Below are 25,353 nucleotides of genomic sequence, written 5' to 3' on the forward strand. Positions count from 1 at the left end.
GCTCCTTCCCGGGCCGGAGCGCCTCCCGGCGGCGGGGCCCGCGGCCCGGCCTGCTCGCCATGAACATCGACGTGGAGTTCCACATCCGCCACAACTACCCCTGGGCCCGGCTGCCCGCCAGCGTCAGGCAGGTGCGGCTGCCCGGCTGCCGGCCCGGGGAGCGGCGGGGGGACACGGGGCACTCGGCCCTGCCTGTCCCGGGACAGGGCGGGCGGGCCCGCGGGGCGTGTGGAGCGCTCTGTGGGACAGGGGGGTTTGGGGTGTGCACAGCCCCTCTGTGGGGAAAGGGGCTCTGGGTGTGTGCGACGTGTCTGTGGGGAGAAGGGGATGACACAACGGTGTGTGCTGTGTGTGAGAGGCGGGGACTGTACGTGTGTGTGTGGGGCCTCAGGGAGGAGAGGGGTGCATCGGGGTGCCGCGGGGTCCCAGAGGGAGATGTGGGGTCCCGCTCAGCCTTAGTGCGGGTGTCAAACAGCCGGGTCAGGTGTCCCCTATGTCACCCCGAATGGGGCAGCCGGACCGGGACAGCCGCCTTAGGAGTCTTGTGCAGCCCCGTGTTTCGGTAGGCAGAGAATTGTTTGCTGCAGGTGGCTCATGGAAAAGAAAACCTCATGAAATTTTGATTGCCTGGGTTTAATGGGCCTCTGATAGCAAAGAGGTAGTATTCTGTCAAGTTGAGGGGAGGTTCTCGTTCCAAAGTCTTACACTGCTTTGAAGCAGATGCTGTTGAACAATTCATGCTCTTGCACAGGGGAACGGTGGAGAGGATGAGTAGTTGCTGCAGGCCACAAGTAATGCAGTTTCTTGAGTTTGAGATTCCAGGAGCAGTAAGAGGAGAATAAATGATGATTTTGCTTTACCTGTCCAGCTGAGTGCCATATTGTTGGCTTTGTGATTCAGGATAGAAAATATGCTAGTATTTATTGCATTATTTACTTAAATGTAACTTCTGGAATACTGTTTTACCTGCTTTATTGTTAGTATAGTCCTTAATATTTTTGTCCTTTGAGCAAACACTTGGCTTCCTCTTTAGATGTTTAATCAATTCCAGACCCTGTCTCTGATATCAAGTGTTGCTTTTCTAATTCCTGATTCTGCAGTTTGTATGCAGCTTTCTTGTTTATCCCATATGTGCAGGAAAGTACCTTTTTGTCAAAGGATATCTTTTAATGTAAGTTTCAATGAGGGAACCAGGAGAAGCAATAGAAAAACCAGACAACCCAGATCACTTGTTGCAGATGCAGAGTAGAAGAGTAATTTGGGGAATATTGAGGGGATAGTTCTTGAAATAAGGCATCTGAAGCATGAACCAAAGTTCTCTTTTTATCTTCTTTCATGATAGTCATGTAATGTGCTGTGCTTGTTCCTTAATCTCGTGACCCAGGATCACTTGATAGTTTTAACTTCCGCAAAGCTGCAACTTGAGCTGTTTCACCTTTTTTTTTTTTTTGGTGTTAAATGTTTCTTAGGTGCAGTAAATAAAGCTTCACATCATTCACCATGCTTGTTTGTGCTACACTAATTCTGGGTAATTTCTCAAGGCTGAATGACACTAAACGCTGGTAAATGTTTGATGCATCATGTCTGATTTGAAAATCAGATGCTCGCTTTTTATCAGAGTGGTACTAGGAAAAATAATCTGAAAATGATTGCTGAAATATGCATCCTGTGTATAGACTTATTTAAAGGTGTTTTTGAACTCGCAGAGAGACTAAAGATACTGTCATGTTGAACTGGGGGGCTCCCTGAGCAGTGACAACTGCCTGCATGTGTTTCCTCATAAGACACTTTGCAGTGGTTTAACTGCAGGGTGGGAGTTGTGCAAGTCAGTTAAAAGGCCTTTATGTTTTCAAGGGTCTTGGGAACTCCCAGAGGGAATATGAGAGGCAGGTTGTGCTCTACAGCATCCGCAATCAGCTGCGCTACCGGAATAACTTAGGTGAGTAAAGAAGCAGAGTGATTCTGAGTCCTGCCCCACTCTTCTGTGTGGAAGCTTGTCTCTGCTGTAAAACTGCCAGAGCAAATCCAGTTCAAAGGTCCTTCCTTCCTTGAAAATAAATGCTTCTAAATAATAAAAGGATGAAAAATACTGACTTTTGAGTCCATTTGACAACTTCTCTAGCAAAGCACTCCTGAAGGTTACAGAGTTGGCAGGTGGAACTGAATTCCTACTGTACTTCTGCTGCCATTTTCCTAGAAATTAGGAGAGGGTTTGGTAGTTAAGCCTGTCACTAGGTTAGATGCAGACAGTTATCCTGACTCACAGGAGCTTTTGGCTATGATTTGTTTGCAGACTTTCAATTTAGTTCACATTGACTGAATGCATTTTTCTTCCCAAAGCAAATAATTAAAAGATAATTTTCTACAAGCTGCATGAGTTCTGTCTCAATGGGCCACTTCCTGGTGACCTTTTAAATAAATCTGCTCCTTAAAGTCTCTGAGGCTGCTTGTATCATGTGTAGAAATCCTTGGATGCTGAATTCCTTGCTCCACTACTTTATTTAACTTGTAGTTTTCTGTCAATTGCCATTATGCTATTTTTAACCCTTTGTTGTAACACTTTTTTAAAAAGTTGAACATCATAGAACATTGTAACTTTTTCTCCCCCTGTAGTTAAGCATGTCAAGAAAGATGAACGTAAATATTATGAAGATCTGTTAAAATACAGTCGAGACCATCTCATGTTGTACCCGTATCATTTGTCTGACATCATGGTCAAAGGTCTGAGGGTAACACCATTTTCCTATTACACAGGGATAATGGAGGTGAGTGCAGAGCTGTGGTGGGAGGGTGTTGTTCTCCATCTGAAGGTGTTGGTAATGGCCCAGTAAAGCATACAAGGCACTGTATGCTTTTTTTGGTTTTCTGTAGGCCTGCCAAGAAGTAAAGAAACAGTAAGGAAAGTCTGTAGGGAACTGCTTTTACCTGCAGTGTTTTCCCTTCTGCCCCATTAACCTTTCAGGAGCTGAACTTTTGTCATATTGAGCTGGGGTGGGACTTATTCTCAGACCAGTCTTTCCCTTTTGATGTTTGAGATTTGAGTCTTCACTTAAAACTGTAAAAGAAACACCTCATTTCAACCATATTGGAAACTTTTTGAGAAGCCTGAAGCAGATCAGTTTTTATGAGAACAAGGATGGTTCTGTTTTCTGTCAGCACTCTGGCAACCTTTATTTTTGTTGGATATTTGAAGTGCTTTTATTCTATTTTGTATATAATGATTGCAGACATAATGGATTAGTTGTTTGTTTATTTTGTTATTACTGTTGGCAATTCTGTGTGCTGGTTTGTTTTTGTGGAGAGAGATACAGGATTTTGTTTGTTAGTCTTTCAAGCCAACATTTTTCTTTGCAAAGCTTACATTAAACAGAAACCTCACATTTTATGTATTCAACTTACTGTGTAACGATTAATCAAGTAATTATCAAGTTTGATAAGGTAACTGACTTTAATAGATCTACTTTAATTTTATTTCATTCTTAAAGTAAAAGCAACAGGCAGAATTTTGGACCTGCTTCTCTGACTGTGACTTTCTTCTTGCAACTTAGAAGTTTTATTTTCTTTTTAAGGATATAATGAACAGTGAAAAAAGCTATGATTCCTTACCCAACTTCACTGCTGCTGACTGTAAGTATCACCCAGATGAATTACTGCTTTCAGTGAGTTAGAAATAAGGAGCTTCTGAAGATGGATTTGCAGGCATCTGTTTGCTTTAATATGAGTATGTGAATGAAGGTGTAAAAACATTTAAATAGTGATATTAAGTGTGCCTTTCATATAGAGGTCTGTCAGTACAGGGCAGGAATTGGGCTGGTTTAAGTGCACATGAGCGTGGTACAAAACCTTGCCTCTGTCCTTGCTTGTCCATTGCTACTTGCCTGCATTTCCTGTTGATGTATATCAGCAAACTGAGCTGCTGGTCCTTTCCTAGTGTGCCTTTCTTGGTATGTGTTGGGCTGAAGGCTTTAGCAGGCCCCTGAGAGGCTGCTGACACTCCTGAATTGGCATCAGTGTGGATGATGTACCAGAAAAGAGAGGCAAGGGGATCTGGTGTTTTATGACACTCTGGATGTGCCAGATATTTTATCTGTTACAGTTGGGTATGGGATGAGGAGCTTAGGAAAGGAAAACCTTGAACCTCTGGAGGAGAACAGAGTAACATCAGTGGCCTACTCAGAAGTCTTACAGAGCAAAATGTAAACTGATGGAACAGGGATGTTATTAACCTGCCACTGAAATGTTTTCTATAGTTAACTCATAATTCCTTGCCTTTGGTATGCATTCATAAAGTTATTTGTAAGGATATTGTGTAGTCAGGTGAGGAGTAGCCTGCAGCTTTTGGAAACAGCTGGTTTTAGTTTTAGAAGGATATTTTCAGTTAATTATTAGTTAGCCTTTGTGTAATTTTCACAGCAGGGAAACAGATGAACAACTTTCCTTACCACCATTTTGCTTGTTGGAAATCTAGTGTTAGTCAGGAGTTTGAAGAAAGAGGTGATTTTGCTGTTTTTGTTTGATTTCTGCTGCCCCCCAGCAATTCTGTTATCTTAACACAGCTGCAGATCAGTGACTGCAGTGTAATTGACTTAAATTTCCTTAATTACATTTTTTTCATAAATGGTAGTGTTGAACTAGAAGTTGGAGTTAAAGTTAATTCTGAGACAGAATATGGTTAAAACTAAAGAACAGTTTTTTACTATCTGTTCGTGGTTCCTTAATGGTTGAAGGCTAGAGATTATGGAATTAAATTTTGTTTCAGTTTAACTCAACCATATCTCAATCATATTCCTTAGAAGACTTGGTGGCCTTTTGTGTCTTTAGTTCTTAGAGTTCTAATCCAGTGCATGGATGGCATGGGCTTTGTTAAAGGATAGAGAAACTATCACTAATTATCTGAAGTTGTTGATGGGAGTAAAGGAGGAAAGGAGTTGGGTTATGACCTGCTACCCTGTGACTTGAGTGATAGGGTATTTCTTTTTTCTTTTTTTTTCCCTTAATCTTTACACAGTGAAGGAATTGGGATGGACTGTGGAATGAATTTAGCTCCTATAACTGTCCTTTTATTTTGGGTAAGAGTAACTAAAAAGGTTATTTAAGAAGAAGGTCTGATTCTTTGAAGAATGTTTAATATATCTTCAGTTTAATCCTGTCTTAAGATACATAAAACCTTACTTATTTTTCAGGTCTAAGACTTCTTGGCATAGGAAGAAACCAGTATATTGATCTAATGAACCAATGCAGGTCTTCAAAAGTAAGTTTGCCTTTCATTTTCCCTCCCTTTCCTTTACCCTTCTGTCCCCCTACCCCATATTATTTCATAGGACATGAAGAATGGAATAATTTTCTGGCCCTGATCAGTTTAATAGTGTGGCTAATTGAATGTGATGTAGTGTATTGTTAATTTTGTTATGTTTCCTGAAGTTAATAAAGAGCTCTTTGGTTTAAATTAAAGTATAGTAAAGGAAAATATATTAATTACTACTTTTTAAATTTTGTTAATCTTATAGTTTTGGAGCTGTACTTTATGGTACTAGATAACTAATGTCTCCTGGCCACTATAAGCAGGGACAGCTACAGCTACTGATTCTGAAAGAATGATTCCATTTTTCTATGTGTGCCATTGAGTTCACAGTTTATTTTGGACCAGTGATCCATCTAGGTGTGAATTCTTGCAGTGTGTTTTTCTCTAAGGCAATGTAATGAGTGCACAGACATCCCTGGATGTGAGCAGCACATGTGGAAAGCACTCTGATGGTTGATAGAAGTAGAGCCTTTAGTTTCAACAGTTCCTTCCTTTCTTCAGGGCACTCAGAAGTGCTCTTGCAGTAGCTCCATGGTCCTTTAACTGAAAGTGAGCTTACCAAAATGTGCAGCTGATAGTGAACCAAAAAGTAATAACTGTGCAATGAAAGAGAAGCTATTTAGCTCTATAAATAAACACTATCCTCCAGTTTTTTCTTTCATGGATTGACATTCACTGTATTTTTTTAGCTCTGTGCTTATTGAGAATGTTGTACTTTGTTCCTTAAAGTAAATTAAATATGTTCCTAAATTGTGTTTTTTGAAATAATGGAATTTCTTTAAAATACCATCTTCCTATGCTTGCGTTCTCTTACCTGTTCAAATTAGAAATGTAACAAATAGTTTAAATTTGGACTTGATCCTACTACAATGGAATAATGTGGATTTTAATTAGCAACACCTACAGTATGGATGAGCTTATGGGAAGATTTAACAATATCAAATGGAAATTTTTTTTTTCCTTTTTGTTTCCATGTGATCTGAGAGAAGAGAGAAACTTGCTAAATGACAGTGCTAATAACATGTGTCTCCAGTCTGTAAATATATTGCACTTAAAAATGGATCTTTGTACAGATCAGTTTTTATAAAGGTAAATGAATGTCTGTTCATGTGAAGTGCTCTTTATTCCTCTCTCAAATGGACTGTACCACTGCAGAAATTTTTCAGAAGGAAAACTGCCCATGATCTGTTGCCTGTGAAGCCCGTGGAGATCGCTATAGAGGCGTGGTGGGTCGTGCAGGCTGGGTACATCACTGAGGACGACATCAAGGTAGTGTGTGTGGATTGCTTCTCTAAATCTGGGTGAATGCTGATAGTCCCTGAAAGCAGGGGCTTGCTCTCATGTGAAATACACAAAGGTTGTGTTACAAATTTGCAGCAACTCTCTTATGAGTATCTTAGAGATTGTAACTAAAGGAAATTGTTATGTTTCCTTTGACATGCTCTGCCCTCTTTCCCCTGTGTCTTCTGCACTATGTGCAGTGTAGAGGTGATTTTGTATCAACCAGTCTGTTGTAACTTATGTGCGTGATCATATGATTTGTAGGGAACAAGCAACAAAGTATGTTTTCTTAAATTTCATGTTGAAGCCCTGACAGGTCAGCTTTGATCGAATCTTCAGCTTCACTGTAATCAGTATCAGAATGACAGTGGATTTGATACATATTTTCTTTGTTTCTGTTCTTTGTGTCTGCTTAGTTTTTCATTGTTTGCACATAAAAAGCTTGTGAGATGAGTTACTGTTTCATCCTCATTCTGCTTTCATTTCTCACAGGTGGTTTTTTTACAGTCATTTGATCTGGATTTATTCTCTTCTCTAGAAGTTTTTTGTTTAAATTAGAACATATTTAAAGCATTGATGGAATCTCTTTTTTGAAATATCTTAGGCTGCTCATATTTGGACATCCCAGCAGCCCAGGGTAGTTAATTTGAAGCCAGTTACTTTGATATTGTAATGGGCCTCTTTCTAGAATGATTCCAGTTGTGTGGCTGAACACTGTTTGGAAGTTTTAAAGAGCAAATCTTTTATACTGTGGAGTTTGCTTGCCAAATTCTTGTGCAATTAATTTCCTTTCCTAGAGCATACATAATTTTGTGTGGGAACAAGCTAAAAAATGTAGAGACTTTGAACAGGAACTGCAGTAAATTCTTCAGTATAAATATTTTGGCTAGGAACGTGGGTTACTCCCTGTACTCTTACATTACTTGTGACTGATTTGAGCCTTAAGTGTTTGGGAGTATTTTAAATGGCATTAAGTTTCACAGACTCATTCCTACAAGAAACTAATATGATGTTTTTTAACCTAGATTTGTACTACATCAGAGAAGTCTGCTATTGATAAGATAATTGATTCAGGTCCTCAACTTGCTGGTTCCTTAGACTTCAATGTTGTTCACAGTAAGTTTTAATGAACATTTCTGATTTTAGGTCTTGCTTAGTAAATTCTAGTAGTGTCTGGAAAATAGGAGAATTGATGTATTTTAATTTGTATCCCTGCTACCAGGTGTGTGACTTCTGGTCTGAGTAGCCAAACAATGCCAGCATCTTCAGCTGGCAAAGCCAATTGAAGATAAAAACCCCACTTCTTGACAGTACAGTGATGATGGTGAAAACTAAGTTAACATTTAGGCAGAGATTTGCTTATGTTTTTTAAATTGAACTTCTTGAATTTGTGGTCATTTTGCTGTGCTGTCCTGGAAGTACTTGCAGAGTTCCAAGTGTGCTGCATCAGGCTGCAAGTGAGGAACCCTGGTTTAGGGTGACACCTGGTTGGTATCAGGTGTGGTTTATTGATCTGTGCATTGCAAATAAATATTCTAATGGGGAGGCTATTAGGAAAAATTACTTTAAAATTGGAATTGGCTGGTGGGGAAGCCTGCTTTTTATCTTCAGTATTTTGAAAAATACTTTTTTTTCTTTTTTTTTCTAAAATGTCCTTTTATTTAAAAAGGTTTGTATAACAAAGGATTTATTTACCTTGATGTACCAATATCTGATGACAGCTGTATTGCAGGTAAGTAAATATTTCATGTTATTATACTTATGTTTTCTCAGTCTCCTTTCAATTGTGCTGTAATTCTCTGTCTTGGAAACTGCTTGTCTGTATACATCTTGTTCCCAAACAAAACATTTGAGCTATGAAACTCTTCACTGACTAAATGTTTTCAATCCTATTAAAACATTGTTTTTATTGTATATAGCATTTATTTCAGCTTGAATTCTTAGGTTGTATTGAATGTGTATTTAGGTAAGATGAGATTCTTTTATGGGAGGCATGGCATGAATTAATAAGTACCCTCCTTTAAGTACCCTCTTCCTTCTGAAAAGGAAGAATAGCACAGAGAATGGTAGTTACCTTGCCAAACATACATGGGTTTTTGACTTCTTTCTAGACAGATGTAAGGTTTAATAGATACCAGTTCTATTATTCATGGGTATTGTCACCTCAGTTAGTCACAGACTGTGCCTGGGGACTGTGTAGGAGCTTAGATTAGCACAGCATGTGTGCTGCCCTTTGAGCAGCTTGTTATGCTGTGAGAGCTCTCAGGGGTTTCTGAAGTCACTATAATCTGCAAAGGCATAAGTTGTTTGGAACTTGGTCATGCACAAGTACCTGGCATTGCTGTGTAGAGATCATTTAAGTGAAAGTCCTCTAAATGCAAGAGACTTACTGCTTAGATAATTGCTCTGGAGGTCTCAGTTCTGGAGTATGTGGGTGGTGTGGGATTTTTCAGAAAAAATCCCATACCTATGTTTTGTCCTACTCCAATCACAGTTGTGATTTAATCTCCATCCACATTTTAAAATAATTTTATGGGCTGGACACTGGAAATGATCTGTAGTTGATGAGCTGGAAAGTGCAAGGCTATGATGGAAGGTAGTGTGGCTTTAGTTTCTGTAAGAAAACATGTTGACAAGCATTACTTTGTTAAGGAGTGGGGAAATTTTAAATACCTCATATGCTGTCTTCAGATTTTTATTTTTTGTGCCTGAGAAATTCTCAAAATTGCAGATGCCATGAAAACTAAAGTGTAAACTAATTTTTCTGTTTAAGTACAGTTTCAGTTCAATAAACTAAGTTACCAGATTGTAATTTTGAAAGTAAATCTTATTTCAGTGCCACCACTTGAAGGTTTTGTGATGAACAGAGTGCAAGGTGATTACTTTGAAACACTACTGTACAAGATATTTGTTTCAATAGATGAACATACTAATGTGGCAGAGGTAAGTAAAACTTAACCTATGTCTGGGAGATAGGAATATTTGAAAATGGCCCAAAGCACACTGCTCAAAATACTGAGAGATACTGGTTGAAATACAGTGATTTTGTTTACACATACTGCCAGGCTTAAGATGCAACCTGTAGCTTCTACAGTGCTTTGATCTTGAAGGAATACCTTCAGTTCAGTGAAACAATTGCATTAGCTGGAATGAACTTATACAGAGTTGAGTAAAGTAGGCTTTTATGTAAGTTAGAACTGGAACAAAGTCTGTTTTGCTAATGTGAGAAAAGTTCAAGTAATTTTTTCTTTGGCAGTGAAAGCACACAGGGTGTTGGCTTAAAATAGGAATGTGGCTTTTGCATAAGCATAGTTTGAGTATGAGAAATATGTTTTCATAAGATCTCAAAACTTGCTGAATACATATCTGAAAAATACCCATTAAATATATCCAGGGTTTGTTTTCCTCATTGCCTGTCTTCTGACATACATGACTAACTTAAAATGATATATACAAGGTTAGCCTAGAAATTACTAAGTGGAAGATAGCCTCATATTTCTTCTGCATGCTTTCAAGTGGGACTGTTATGGGGCTTCATGCTCTTTTTTCATCATCTTTGATGCAGACAAAATTGTTTCTACCAGTAAAGGCTGGGTTTAGAAATAAATCTAATAGAAAGATGCCAAATCCCACAAATAGTGATTTCCTGCCCTGTCAATATTGTATTGCTGACTCAACTTCTTGTCTTTTTTTATTGTTAAGCTGGCAAACGTGTTAGAGATTGACTTATCTTTAGTAAAGGTATGTATGTACAATACATATGTTTACCTGGATACAGAAAGTTCACTGTTTGCAGCCCTGGTTTCCCAGAGCAGTTCCTTATTCTGTGTGTGTGTGTTCTGCAGAATGCTGTGTCCATGTATTGTCGGTTAGGCTTTGCTCATAAAAAAGGCCAAGTAATAAACCTGGATAATCTTCATCCATCATGGAAGAATGTTCCTTCTGTAAACAGACTGAAGTAAGTGTCTTTACTCTTTCTGAGGCTTATTTTCTCATTGAAGGGAAAACTTAGAACATCTGTTTTTAAAGCTGTTGGTTGCTTTCTAAGATTTCTGGAATAACAAATCTCACTTGGCTTTCTAATGTGTATAATGACAAGAATACATGATCCTCATGTTAAGCTGAGGGTGAGGAATGGTAATTCAGCCTGTAAGTTCAGAGTGCTCCATTTGGTGCTGTTACTTAGTGCTGGCTTTTTGACCTTTAGGTACCTAGTTGCTCACTTTTCCTGCAGATGAATGTATTTATTTTAGACTCCTGGGATCAGAAATAACAGCTGTCAGTGTGCCATTATAGAGGCTGTGGCTCTTGGCACTGCTAGCAGTGAATATGTGCATGGAGTTTGCTTGTTTGCAGGACCCATTGCAGTTCTGTCAGTGACACTCTCACCTAAGTGTGCATCTGTATCACTTCCCAGGCAAGTGCTGTTAATAGCAATCAACAGAGTTCTCCAAGTTGAAATGCCAAGTTGCATTAATTAAGAATTGCTGGGTGCTTTTAGTTCAATATCTGCTAAGCCATTTAAAACTACTGCTCTGCCTGTTCTCTTTAATGCTTTTTCAGATTGTGAGAACAAAGTGGATTAGATTTTTTTCCATTGAATTGCTCAATGATGGTGGTTTGATTTTTAAGATCTTTTCACAGTCTGATATTTTCAGCCCCCCAATAAGCCTTTCTGCTGAAACTGAAGCAGGACCCTGAGGGATATTAAACTTGACTGATTTAGGGCTTGGACATTGAAAGGCATGTGTTGAGTCTGCCTGTGCATGGACTACTAGCACTGGAAGGCAGAGATACTTCTCTGGTGCTACAGTGACCAATAGATGTGGATTTTAATTCAAATTTAATAGGAGTACTTTGGATCCTCAAAAGATGCTGCTTTCATGGGACAGTGGGGAAAACAGAAGTCCTATACAGGAAGCTGGGTCATCAGCCACAGATACAGATACCAACAGTCAAGATGATCCAGGTTAGCTCTAACAGTAAATTTTAATACATTTGGATCAATTATTTTTATATTTATAGAGTGATGTAGGCTGTAAAGAGGTCTAGAAACAAGTGCAACACAGATTATGTAGATCCTTTTGTCACATGGACTACTCAGTGGGGGAGGTGGTGTCTACTTCTTGGTTTAAGAGTTTTCAGCTAAATAACTTCTTTCTGAAGATGAGACTGATCTGTATTGTGGTATAAACTTGACACAAAGATACCAACTTCTGAATTATACTAATCAGTAGTTTAGTAGTAATAAGGGAATTTTGGTTTGCTTTGTATAGTGATAACTAACTTTTTCCTTTTTTTTTTCCTTTGTTATTAGATTTGATTAAATTTAATGGTGCTATTTTTAAATAAAACAAATGTGATAATCTGCTTCTTTTTTGTTTTCTATTAGCTGAAACAGCCAGTGTGAGCAGCCTGAACTTGTCCAGTGGACACACGAAGCGCATTGCCTTCCTGTTTGATTCTACTCTCACTGCCTTTTTAATGATGGGAAATCTCTCACCAGTATGTCCAAATTATTTGATGTATTATGCCAAGAATAAATATGTAAAGCTTTAAATTACTTTGACATCAATATAATACTGCTTTATTTTAAAAAATAAATACTAAAAAAATCTTCTGTATCATTTGTTAAGGGGTAATTTTGTTTAGTATAACTTCTACTTGCCCATTCTGTTCTCAAAGAAGACAGTTTTGTTTTGTTGTTTCAGAACTTGAAAAGTCATGCAGTCACTATGTTTGAAGTTGGGAAACTATCAGATGAGAGTCTTGACAGCTTCTTGGTGGAGCTGGAAAAGGTAAATTGTTACATGTTTGACAAAGTGCTTTTTCAGCACTTGAAGTGTTAAAGAGGCCAACTTCACCTTCTAAAGATAATTCTAGAAGGACAACTGTAGAATCATGTAGAAGTTCTATTAATTGCTGTATCATTTCACACCAGTCAGGATGACTGGACACTTCTGTCATTTACCTAAAGAGTGAGTCATGGTTCTGATCTGTCTTTGTGTACTTTTTGACCATTCCACTAGCGTGGCCAAGACCTGCTGTTCATTTAATACTTGCTGTAGATCACCTTTGCATAAAACCTGCAGGGTTATTACTCAGTTACAAAGCTTTAGAATGCTAATTTGTTCAACTTTCCTTCAGTGATTGATCCTTATGTGAACAAGCTGCCAGTTGCATTTGTTTTGTTTCTTGTTTAGGTTCAGAGCACAGGGGAGGGGGAAGCACAGCGATACTTTGACCACGCCCTAACTCTGAGGAACACGATCCTGTTCCTGCGGCACAATAAAGACCTGGGGGCTCAGGCTGTGCAGCCTGATCAACCAAACAATGGTACTGTCAGCACCTCTGGAAACTGGTTTACTTACCTGCCATGGACTCAGCTTTCTGCCCTTGCTGCTCTTGTAGCAGTCAGTGTCATACTTGTTTAAAAATATTTTGAAATATTTTTCATCATCCTTTGAGCCTGTGTTACTGGGTTTGCTTGTTTAATGACAGATTTGATTGCCAAGGCTTGCACTGAAGATCCACAGCAACAGATTAAAGGGTAATAAAGGCAAGACAAGCTGAACTTGAGAAAGAAGTTGTTTCAAATCACATGCTTCTGAAAGCCATATAGAAGAGTCAGCTGTTCTGTCAAAGAAACATTTTTCAAGCTATGAAAATGAATGTATTCTTCTAATGGCGACAGTTTTTTAGGTTTTTCTTTTAAAACTTAGGTAATTTTCTCAGTATCTCTGTGTTTATTTCCCGTGTTCAGTTAGTTGGTGAGGAACTAATTCAGTGTCAGACAGCCTTGTATACCTAGAATTGCTAAAATTTTGTACAGATTTATTAAAATTAGCGCAATTGTTTAAAACTTCATTGTGGGAAATTCTGTATTCATGGCTTAACAGAGAATAGAAAATCTGAAATCATAGTTTCTCTTTGTGTGTTCCATTTTAAATGATAATTTAAGAGTCTTGTGTTTTGAACCTAGGGTTCCCCTTGGACCTGTTACGATGTGAGAGTTTGCTTGGTTTGGATCCAGCTACCTGCAGCAGAGTTCTCAACAAAAATTACACTCTGCTGGTTTCCATGGCACCACTCACCAATGAAATTCGACCTATTAGCAGCTGTACACCCCAGGTGAAAAAATCTGTCAGATGTCCCTTTTAAAGTGACAAAATTATTAACATGAAGAATATCACTGTAAATAATCTAATAAAAAATATTAAGTTGAGGAAAAATATGAATATTTAGTAAATTAACTCTGTTTAACTTACTAAGAGATTGTCTGTTCAAGTTAGAGTCAGTGACAGGTATTTTGTTCTTGAATTTAGAATCACAGAAAATACATTACTGTCAGCTTTCTGTGAAGACTCTTGTGTCACTGGACTAAGTACCCAGAATATAGTTAGTGGAGAGTAATACATTTGTATTTCAGTGCTCAAAAACTAGATTTGTATTTCTTTTAAACTGTTTCTTCTTAAATTAAATTTGTATGAATGATGGTTGCAATCTGAACTTATTTATAATTTCTTGAATGATCTCTTCAGCATATTGGGCCAGCAATACCAGAAGTCAGTTCAGTTTGGTTCAAGCTGTACATATACCATATAACTGGACAAGGACCACCCTCCCTGTTGCTCTCTAAAGGAACACGCCTTCGAAAACTCCCAGATGTTTTTCAGGTAGTCTGTGTGTGGATTTACTCTCCCTTCCTTCTCCAAGTGTTTCAAAGATATCCTGTATGCTATTTAGAGATAACAGGTGAAGTCAGAGGTACAGTTCATTGGAGATGATGTTCCTTTTCTAGAAGCAAGTTTTATGCAGCATCTTGATTTGTTTTCTTTTAAAGTTCTGATAAAGGATTGCTACTTGTATCTCTCCCTTTGTCAGAATGTGACTCCAGTATATTTAATGCCACCCCTTTCAAGTTAAGTGTAAAATGTGGCACTGCTGTCCTAATAATTGAGGTTTGTTAGCCCATCCACAGAGTGTTAGAAAAATGTAGAAGAGCTGTGTAAAAAGATGGAGACCTAGTATATTGTGCTTTTTTCCTAGCATTGTGCAAGAAACATCACTTCTACATACAATTCTGCCTGTTTTAGGAGATGGCTAACATGATCACTTCCAGTTTGTCCAGACCTGTGCTGGAGACTTGGGAGTTATTGGCTGTAATTGTCCCTACAATGTAAATAACAGAATAATTTAATAAAGGTTGCATTAGGTTGGAAAAAAGGTCTTCATAGCCCCATAGCCTGACTTGTAGAGTGTCTGGAAGCAGGGAGAAGCCGCACATTATGTAATACTTCCTTTTAAGACCCTTCCACTCTCCTGCATTTTCTGGTCTTGATCTCCCTGGCTGCATGTGATTCTCTGTACACAGATATTGTGACTGAAATTGTTGGCTCTGCACTGATGAGTTGATTTCCTCAATTCCTTCCAGCCTGGAATCCACCTAACTTTTTATCATCCATTCAGTGCTTTGGCAGGGAGTCCCACAAAACAGCACAGGTGATCAACTTCTGCCTGAAAGATCTCAGATGCTGCCTTCTCCCATTCTGAGATACTAATAAAGACAAATGTAGCACAAAGGAGCACTGCTGGGTATTCTCTATACTGGACAAATGTAGATGGAAGTGGCTATGACAGCTTCTGAACTTGCCTGAACCAAAAATTCCTTGCATCTATTGGCTTTGCTTTGGAATGCTGTGGGCATTTAGCAGTGTTTGGGTCTTGCTGTTCACATCAGAATTTTTAAAATAGTGTTGTTTAATTTTATAATTGCAGAGACCTCTAAAGTTTTCATCTCACTTTTTTCATCCTGTAGATATATGAGGAACTAAATGTTTTAGAAAGGTTTGGAAACATTCAGAGAAGGGGGTTCATTCTTTGGTGTACCTATATCAGCAGTCCTCTCTAGCACTTGGATTTGTAGATTCCTCTCAAACCTTTCATGTGTCCCTTTCCTTTATGATTTCAAAAATTTTTAGATTACCTGTATTTCTAGGATTTACTGTAAAATCACATAGGATTAAGTGAATCAAGTCTTCTAGAGCAGAAAGCATTTTGTAAGGCCATTGGTGATGACCTTGATTCAAACCCTGGTTTGTCTTTAGTTTAAACTACCTGTACATGTATGGACTGTGCACTTCTGTTAGTAAAGAAGCATTCAGTGTGGTACCCTTGGGAAACTTCAGAATACTGCATGAATTTCAGTGTGCTGACAGGACAGATTTTCTTGAACTAAATGATCTCCCAATTTGCATTTTTTTTTCCTCTATGGGAATATGAGTGCTTCTCTCCTGCTGCTGTTCTGTAACATCATTTTCTTAGGGAATTGTCAAGATATTTCTGGAAATCTTACAGAGTTGCAGTGGAATTCAATCTTGAAAACTGAGAAACTAGGAAGTTATTTGTGGTTTTGTCTTCCTGTTCCCCACCCTGTCCTTGATAGATATTTTGGGGATTGATTTATCTTTGTTCTTTGCTGATAGTGTTAGTTTATCCAGCTTATAGTTTGCTTTTAAATTTATGTGGGATTATATTAATCTCCTATTTGCCAGAAGTGTGCTGCAATGGCCATATGCATTACAGGATTTGGTGACAGATACTTCCTGTCCAAAATTTTAACTTTGAGGTTGGCAAACCTCAAGATCTCAAAGGTCTTTACCAAGAATACAAACATGAGTGATCCTTGGTTACAAGTATAGCACTGTAGAGCTGTAATTACCTATAATAACCTCCTAGTTGTAATGATATGCTAATGCCTAGCTCTAATATTTCACTTTGTGTGCTTGGATAATTCATTACTTCTACACACTCTCTTAATTTCTTTCTTCCAGGGTTATGATCGCTTGCTAATAACATCTTGGGGTCACGACCCAGGAGTAGTTCCTACTTCAAATGTGCTCACAATGCTGAATGATGCTTTAACTCATTCTGCTGTTCTAATTCAGGTACAGAGTGCTCTGTATAAATCATGAAAATCTGCATAATTTTTTGAGTTAACCTGTTCTGTGGTAGAGGATATTGACTATGTAGAAGAGCTACACTTTTGCCAGGAGCTGAAAGTATGTTTAACTTTTGTAGGCAGTGCTGCTGTGATTCAGTGGTGGTCAAGACACAGGTTTTGCACTGAATTCACACTATGTATGTATTATTTTGGGCAAGCATAATGAGTTTTGGTAGCTAAAGTAGGGAAGATAGTAAACTGGGATGAAAGTGAAGGGTCCACAAGGGTTTTAGACAGCAGTGACTGCTATTATGAACTGTTATTTAAGAAATACAGCTTTTCAGACTGCTTGGTATTTGGCTCTTACAGTAAAGTATGAACAAAACATGCTGTTTATCACAAACTGCAGAATAAGTTGGGTTTTTGTATTTGGAAGAATTAAAATTGTTTCCTCATCAGTTTCTTTGATTCAGCTGAACTCTCAGAATTAATCATTTAAATAAATAGATGTTTAATATAGTAACAAACATAAAATTACATGTTCTCAAAGGCCAGCTTGTAAGTGGCCTGTTACAGCTGAAAAATGTTCTGTATGCAGGAGTGGGAAGTCCCTTTTGCTCCAGAAGTGCTCAGCCTTTAGAAAATATTTTTATAGCCAGTATTTGGAGAGAAAAATTATTCCTCTTCAGTGAAACTTTTCCTCACTGTGTTTACCACATGCATTTTAAGGGCAAAGGTGGGGTACTTCAATTATTTCAGCTGAGCAAGGTGTTTAATGCATAAACACCTCCAATGGTTTGTTTCATCAGCTTGGGTGCTACTCCTTAAAAGGGAGCACAGTAGGACTGAGCTAAGCTGATGAGTATTTTTTCTGTTCCTAATTTAATGTCTTGTTGTTCAGGGTCATGGCATGCATGGAATGGGAGAAACAATGCACATACCTTTCCCTTTTGATGAAGCTGAGCAACAGGGAGGTAATGGATCATCTTCTGTGTAATTTCTACACTACATTACACATCTGTTGCACATCATCTTGTGCAATAAGGTTGCAATAATCCTTCTCAAACAATTTTGTTGATCTTATGAGTCATATGAGAAAATGGAAAGTTTTAAATGGTTGACAAGTCTGTTCTGAGCTTAGACATATGACCCTCCCCTTTCTATCTTCTCTGACCTAATTAGAATGTGTTTTCTGGCCTCTCTTATCTCCTAACACAGGCGTAAAGAATTATTAACTAGCATATTTATTAACTGCAGAAATAATTCTTTTATAAGTAATATTGTATTGAGCATTTCTTAACTGTAAGACAGGTGAGGCCAAAAGTGAACAAACTTACCTTGATTATTAGCATCAGAAACCTACTATGGTGTTTTTTTCCTCAGGAAAAGCTTTGCTAGCAAAATCTATTACTTTAAAGTCTGCCTAGCTCAACTGATTTTGAAAGGCAGGAATTAACAAGTTCTCATTACTCCTTGGTGAAAAGGAGAGAAGCTTTTTGTAGTTGAGGCTATAACCTCTCCAAGTGAGAGCAGTCATAAAAGTATGAATTTCCAGGTACAAAATACAAAATTATTTAGGCTATCACTTAGAAAAGTCTGGGCCAAGTAGAAATAAAACTAACTTCCTAATTTAGTTTTTACTAGGTTCAAAATTTGTTACTATTATATTTGCTCTCTCTGATATGTCTGGTTTTTCATCTAGAATGAAGTTGGAAGAAACCCTGAAGTTAGAATATCTCAAGTTTTGACATGAACAACTCGGTGTTGAAATTTCTTATTAAGCTCTAATGCTGTATTCTGATTCTTCAGAATTTCAGTCATGTGAGGCATTTATCTTGCATTGCATCTGCCATAAAAGACTCTGGCACTGAAAGAGCTGGACACCTGATTCCTAGCTGAACCTTGCCATGTTTGCTGTGAATGTGTCTGTGTAGGAGAGAGATTATCTTTTATTTGTATTTTTCTTTCTCCTTGGCTCTCTTACTGTACTATAAAATACCACTTCATGCTTGGTGTTATCCCATATTTAACAATGGGATCACTAAGATGGAGCAGGAAAAAGCAGGAAAGCAAGCAAGAAAAATCAAAGTCAAAAACTTACCCTGGCCTAAAGAGGAACCTCATGGTTGTGGGGAGGCCTCTTTAAAAGTACACTGGAATATGTTTTGTTTCCTCCTCAGACTTCTCTCGTGTGAACATGGGCATTCATACAGCTTTAAAAATACTGAGAAACAAAGTGGACTTGCAGCATTTTTGTGGCTATGTCACAATGTTGAATCCTTCAAGTCAACATGCTAACAGAAAGCTGAGTGATGCTTCTGATGGAAGAGGTTGGTTACCAATAATTGTCTTTTTTATCTGTGTCCCCTTAATTTCACATACAATCACTTGAGCAAAGGATTAAATTCTTTGATTTGTGACTCTACAAAATACTATCCAACACAGATAGGAACTAGTTTTGAGTGTAAATCTATTGGTAGTAGGCTTACTTCCTAATTCTTCTTTAAGACTGGCTCAGAAATACCAAATACAGATTGATAAATGACTGAACTATAACAGTCAATAAAGGGAAGAAATACTCTTTTAAATATAGAAAATAAATTGTGACATTTTTATATGCCAGAGCTTAAACTTTCATAAGTGCTGAGGATCCTTAAATAGCTCTTCATTCCAAAATGAGTCCATCCCTATGTTTCTCCCTGGCCCTTCTTGCAGTTTTATAGCTTTATAGAGCTTGGGTAAAGGTAACTAAGCTTCTATTCATGTGCATGTTTATGTAAGAATTACTTTGCCTTTAGGAGAGACTGAACTGGCATCAGGATCTGATGTAAATGGGAGCACAGAATCATTTGAGATGGTAATAGAAGAACCCTCAATGGATTCTGCAGTCAAGCAAAGCCTTGAAGGTAAAAGCATGGCAAATGGCTTGTACTAAATATTACCTTGTTTTTAAGGATCTAAATTCAATGTTTGATTATTCTCTGGGACAAATCCCATGTGAAATTCCTCTTCAGATTCCTTAAATAATGAGCAGTTCAGTAGATGAGCTGTCTTTAAAAAGCATGAGCTGTCTAGTGGATCCAAATCTAAGATTTTTGACACCAGAATGAGTTTTCTTGCTTTCTTTTTTTTACACTTTGGTTATCTCTTGTTCTTTCTGTAGTACCCACAACTGAACTGGAATGGGTTCCCCTGGAATTATGCTTTGGCATTCCACTTTTCAGTTCTGAGTTGAATCAGAAAGTCTGCAGAAAAATTGCCACTCACGGATTATGTAGAAAAGAAAGGTGAGCTGTAATTTATTGGTTGCAGGTTTAAACAGATGGTGTGTCTGGAGCTTCTGCAAAAAGAGATACTACAACTCAATGACTATAAACCAGAACTGAGCTATGTTTATAGAGTAGCTAATTCTGATGTGTAAGGGAGTTTTTTTTTGGCTCATAGATATGTACAACTAGTCTTCACTTGTGGTAAGATTAAGATTAGGCTTTCATTTATAGTTTCTGTAAAGCAAAAATTAATTCTTTGTTGCAAACTGTCTGAAAGCAGATCAGGAAAAAGTAAATTGGGGTGCCTTCCTACTCATATTCCTTTCCTAGCCTAGCACAGGCTTTTTTTCCTCCTCCTAACTGTTCTAGAGTGGGGGAGGAGAGATTGCTGGTAATGCTTTGATATAAAATGCATTTAGCTCTTAAGGAAATTTTCTTTACTGTTGGTATCATGGCTTAGTCATTGCTTAGGATCCACCTATCTAATGCTTTTTACTGCAGCTTTTCTTTATGAAAGATTATTCTTTCAACAATGGGATTTTGGGGTTTGTCTGTTTTGTTTTGTGGGGGTTGGTGTGGGGGTTGTTTTGCAGGGGGGTTGGTGGGGGTTTTTGTGGATTTTTTTGTGGCTTTTTTTTCCCTCTAAGGCACAGTTCTGGAAATCAAAAGTAAGGATGCTTGAAAATAAGGCTTAAGGCTATTATTGTAGTAGTTGACCTGCTTTTAGCAGTGTGTCAGTAATAAACTTCTTAAAAGTCATGTTACCAGACTGACCTGGATAAGAATGAGTCTAGTATTTTATTTATTTTACATAAAATAATATTTTTCAATTGCAGTAGTTTAATTTTATTCAGTGTAAATGGTATGGAAAACAGCTTTTACCTGACTAGACTCAAAGCAGATGAGTCAAGCACCTCTTCAGTGATGACAATATTATCAAGCTTTATGTGAGAAAGGTTTTGTCACATGATGTTAGATACTGCTGGAGTTATTTGTAAGCAAGTTATTACAGGGGTCCTTCACTGGTAAAAAATTGTGTACCTTGACCATAGCTTATTTTCTTTTGCTTTTTACAGCCTTCAAAAACTCCTACATTCCAGTAGAAAGCTGTCTCTTCAGGTCCTTAATTTTGTTCATTCATTCCAGGTAAGGAGCAATAATGCAGATGTTAATTGTTCTGTATGACCTATCATCCTTTCTGCCCTCCTACTTGCCTTTCTTGGGTGTATGAAAACATACATGATTTGTTTTATTTGCCTTTTCTTTAAATGGTAATTGTATTAAGCACTCAAGACCTACTTGAAGGACAAAGGAAGTACTTCTCTATCCCTTTTTAGCCTAATTTAATACTTGTCTCAACTCTGTGGTTGCTTCCACTGTGTTGTTATTTTAATTGGTTTTTATGCACTTGCTCAGCAAACTTGTCTTTCACTTCTTCTGTTGTAACACAGCCTACTTTGCTGGTTATGTGGCGACTGCTTGGATATGTTGGAGAGATTGACTGCAAACCAGGGAAATGCTAAATTTATCTGCCTCTCAAATCAATGTTTCTGTATAAAAATAAAATATATTAACATGGATTTCATGCCAGTTACTTTTGTACTTGTCCTCAGATCCTCTAGATCTTAGTGTTCAATGAGTATAAATATGTAAACCTACAGACTCTGGAAGGACTTTTTAGGCGTGTAGGTAGGAAATAGGGATCTTGTGTAGTAAGCAAAGAGGAATGTCAGGTCTGCAGCCTGCTCTAATTCTGCATGGGAGCAAGCCATGTCTAACATGGAATCTGCTTAGGTGCTCTGTCTTGTGACACTTTTCTCTAAAACTCTGTTTTCAGTAAGATAATGAATTTGCAGGTTACTTAACCAGGTAGTGTTATGGATGCTGTCATCCTGAAATTGTTTCCTGATGAGAATGTTAGAGATTCCCAGTAGGTTTGAAGCCCTGAAACCAACTGTCAGTCTCAAGTGGCTCCTGTCCAAATGTGTTAGATGTTATCTCTGAGATACCCTTTCTAGATGATGTCCATAGAAAGGGAAAAAAAAGGTGCTGCTGTGAGTTTTAAGATGAGAAAACCAAACTTCTGGGAAATGATTCCCCTCAGCATATGGTCAAGTAATTTCCTCCCAATGTGTGTATCCATCTTAGCATGGTACAGGTAAATAGCAGTCTGATAGATGTCCTGAAGATTTTAGAGTTTTCCATTCATTTTTTTCTAGGTCTTCAGTTGTAAGTCTCAAGCTTCTCTGAAGGTTTCTTGGAAACCAAATCTTGAATGCAAAGACGCAGCTGAGGCATCTGTATACTTCATTTTGTTTATTCTGTTTTTACTTCCATAATTATTTGGTATTCACTGGACTGTAGTAACACACTTCAGAAACTCAAAGTGTATTTGCAGATTAGATTAACCTGTGATATTCTTTGTTTTTAAGACACAGTTTTTTGTTTTGCTTTTAGGAAGGAATCTCAACGCTGGATCAGCTCCATGATGCTGGCTCTTCAAGTTCACTTCTGCAGCCAATTTCTGCAGACATGGGTGTTCCTCTTCCTGCCAAGAATCTCATGTTCAAGGAAGGTGTTTTATCTGAATGGAATGGATGGGCCCCTTCCTCAGTTCTTTTCAACCACACCTAGGGAACAGGTCAAATAGAGGTTCTTGTGCATTGATCACTAAATGCCTTTCTTCTATTATGGTTAATTCCTAGTGCCAACCACTAAGAAGTGTATGCTGCTACTGCAGCATAACCCGTGTAAAAATAGTGTTACAAAATGTGTTGTGTTGCAGTACTGGGGAAGTACTTAAACTGTCTAGAACTTGTTACTCATTACTGCATATCTTGCTGCAACAGAGAGCTTTTTAGCTGTCAGCACTATTTTTATCTTGAGACAATCTTTCTTTTATAACTAAACATGCCCTTTCTAGGCTTTCTGATGATTGTTAAATTTCTATGCTGTCACCACAAAATTGCAATAGTAGTTTTCTATGTTCGTTACTCAGACATAAATTCTGTTTAGTTTTGTACTGTATTACTGAAATTTTTTCTGTATAAAGGTAAGAGATTTGGCTCTTCCTCTGAGAGCTCAGTGATACCAACTGATTAAATAAAAATATCATGATGATATGGGGCGTTAAGGATTGTTGAATTCTGTAGTTCAGCAATATGGTGGGGCCTTGACAAATCAGTACAATGGAAGGAGGAGGCTGAGTTAGTGCAGACTCAGTGTCCTGCTGGTGACCTGAGGCCACTTTGAAGATGAGTGGTGCACTCCCATCTCTGTCAGGTGGAGGTATGGAATTGTGGAAGATCTGAGGTGGTTATCTCTCTTTGCAGAGTTCTTAATGATAATGGATTCATCCTCCTCTTGGTGTGAAATCAGGAGTGTCTGAAATTTGATCCCACTGGCAGACTTCAGCTGTAATTTGAACTTGGTGATGATTCCTGTGGGAAATTCCTGTTGTCATAAAGTGAGTTTAAGGTAGATAACTAGTTCTGTCCTGTTGATTAATGTTTGAAAGAACAGAGCTCTTGATTTTTCACATCAGTTGTTAACAAAGGAAGATAAGAGCAGAGGATGTGAAGACAGAAAATTCAGTGAATCTGTGTTCCTTGAACTATTATCTCTTGATCATGAAAAAAGTTAACAGTAAGCTTTTTCATCTAAAATCATGTTCTGGCTCTATTTGTAGGTTTATGTAGCATGACTTTGTTTATATTAGGTATTAACAACTTTTTGCCAGCTTAAAAAGGTCTGTTCCGTCAAGCACACAAGGAGGACGAGCGATGTGGTTTGTGAAGACTTCTCTGCTAGCTCCCTTCTTTACTAGAACTGCCTTGTTTTAAATAGTCACAACTAAAAACAAGACTTAATCATCCTTTCCTTACTATCCTGAAATACACAGTGAGTCAAGGATCTGTGGCAAAGATGGTGCTGAACAGCAGCAAGGTGAAAAATGGCAACATTTGGGTTTGTATCCTGTCCTGCATTAAAAAAGCATGTCAAAAACTTGAAGAGGACAAATGTACAAATGTATAGGATAATGCAGTGACTTAATTTACTTAATTTACAACTGTGAAGATCCCATTCTTTTTCACTGGCTTTGTGTACATTCCTGAAGTGTAAGCATAGAACTTGTGCTCTAAGAAACTGGAAATCTGTAGTACTTCAGTTTGCTCAGTGCTGCTTTCTTACATCAGTTTTGTTCTGGAATTTTACCAGCAACAGCTGAACTTAGCATTCTGCATACATCACAGTTACATCACCCATATAAAGCTGATTATTTACACTACTGTGACTTTCTGTACTGGACATACATACTCTCTATAGTGGTTTTTAAGTTGCCTTATTTCCTCCAAAGTAAATTGAAGAGGAATTGGATGTCAATCTGCTATAAATGGCTGAGAAAACCTTTACTGTGAGAACTGTTACATGGAGATGAAGCCAAGACCTGGCACTGCAGAGGCATTCAGCAGTAGTGATGGCTTACACTTCCAGGGCTATAGATGTTACTTTAAGTGCTACTGTGAGCTGCAGTAGGTGAGCTAGTTTGCTGTATTGTATTAAATTTTGCCATGCACTATCCATACTAGTATGTAAAGTGAAGATAGTGCAAATTGTATGAAAGTTTAAAAATAGATGAAAACTTACTGTTCTGACTGCATATTCTTCAGTGTTGCTAAGTGAAGGATATTGTCCTTTGTTACTAGGTTGTCTAAAGTAAAGTTTCTCAATAAAAGTAGTCTGCTCCTCAGAGTTGGTTAATACTCATAAATCTTAAAGTTAATGGTGAGAATTCCAGATGTGTTGCAGTTTGTTAGAACTCAAGCCACTCTTACTTAGGGGCTTCAACACTAGTTTAGGAGCTTGAATATTCAAATCTGCATATCTGAAGTTTACTGAATAAATTGTAACCAAAGAAGTCTGTTGAAATTCCTGAAACTCTAGTACAGCAACAGTGATTGGGATGGTCAAGAGGCTTCAAAATATGTGACTTTTGTTTTAAATATGGTGTAAAAACCCAACAGGTCTCAAAGATCTTCATACCAAAAGAATCTATTTTATATTGTATTGCAAATAAAGACAAATTAAATCAATTTCTTTTCTTCAGGTAGTTTTATTGACTGGGGGAAAAAAATCACATGCATTACACATTGTAAAGCTGTTTTAAGTTTCTGTTTCAGCAAGATTTTTAGCTTGAAGAAGACAGTTTGGCTTTGTGCTCTGGCACAACCCAAGCAGTATTGAAGCTAGATGGATATACCTGAAGATGTTCAGGAGCCAGCTAAGAAGTGTGTTACGTTTGTTTTCAGGTTTTTTTGATCATGATTTATTGCACTTTTTTCCTTCATTGTTCTCAGATTTTCCCTTACTTTCTTGTTCAGTGTTTCAAATGGTTTGTATTTTGGAAGTTTGAAGTACAACTGTAACTGAATACAGTTGTGCTCTTCTGGTGTGACATTGTTAATATTATACATTGAATTGTACAAAGTCTGTGTTCAATTAAATTATTGACACATGTAACAAATGTTTACAAATAAACTGTGGTGTAGGTCAAACCA

General features: G+C 37.8%; 1 protein-coding gene across 1 annotated transcript; it reads left to right on the plus strand.

The window, feature by feature from the left end:
- On the plus strand, positions 1 to 25,353 carry FAM91A1 (family with sequence similarity 91 member A1). Its single transcript, XM_058030292.1, has 24 exons — positions 1 to 131; positions 1,855 to 1,939; positions 2,614 to 2,765; positions 3,570 to 3,627; positions 5,184 to 5,251; positions 6,458 to 6,571; positions 7,609 to 7,699; positions 8,253 to 8,315; positions 9,420 to 9,526; positions 10,286 to 10,324; positions 10,429 to 10,541; positions 11,434 to 11,552; positions 11,976 to 12,088; positions 12,295 to 12,381; positions 12,787 to 12,919; positions 13,566 to 13,714; positions 14,125 to 14,259; positions 16,417 to 16,530; positions 17,428 to 17,500; positions 18,707 to 18,856; positions 19,325 to 19,432; positions 19,690 to 19,813; positions 20,872 to 20,941; positions 22,253 to 25,353. Exons 1-24 carry the CDS (start codon positions 60 to 62, stop codon positions 22,427 to 22,429), a joined length of 2,514 nt encoding a protein of 837 aa, XP_057886275.1. The 5' UTR covers positions 1 to 59; the 3' UTR covers positions 22,430 to 25,353.

The sequence above is a fragment of the Melospiza georgiana genome, chromosome 1, assembly GCF_028018845.1.
Source record: "Melospiza georgiana isolate bMelGeo1 chromosome 1, bMelGeo1.pri, whole genome shotgun sequence".
In the NCBI taxonomy this organism is placed as follows: Eukaryota; Metazoa; Chordata; class Aves; order Passeriformes; family Passerellidae; genus Melospiza; species Melospiza georgiana.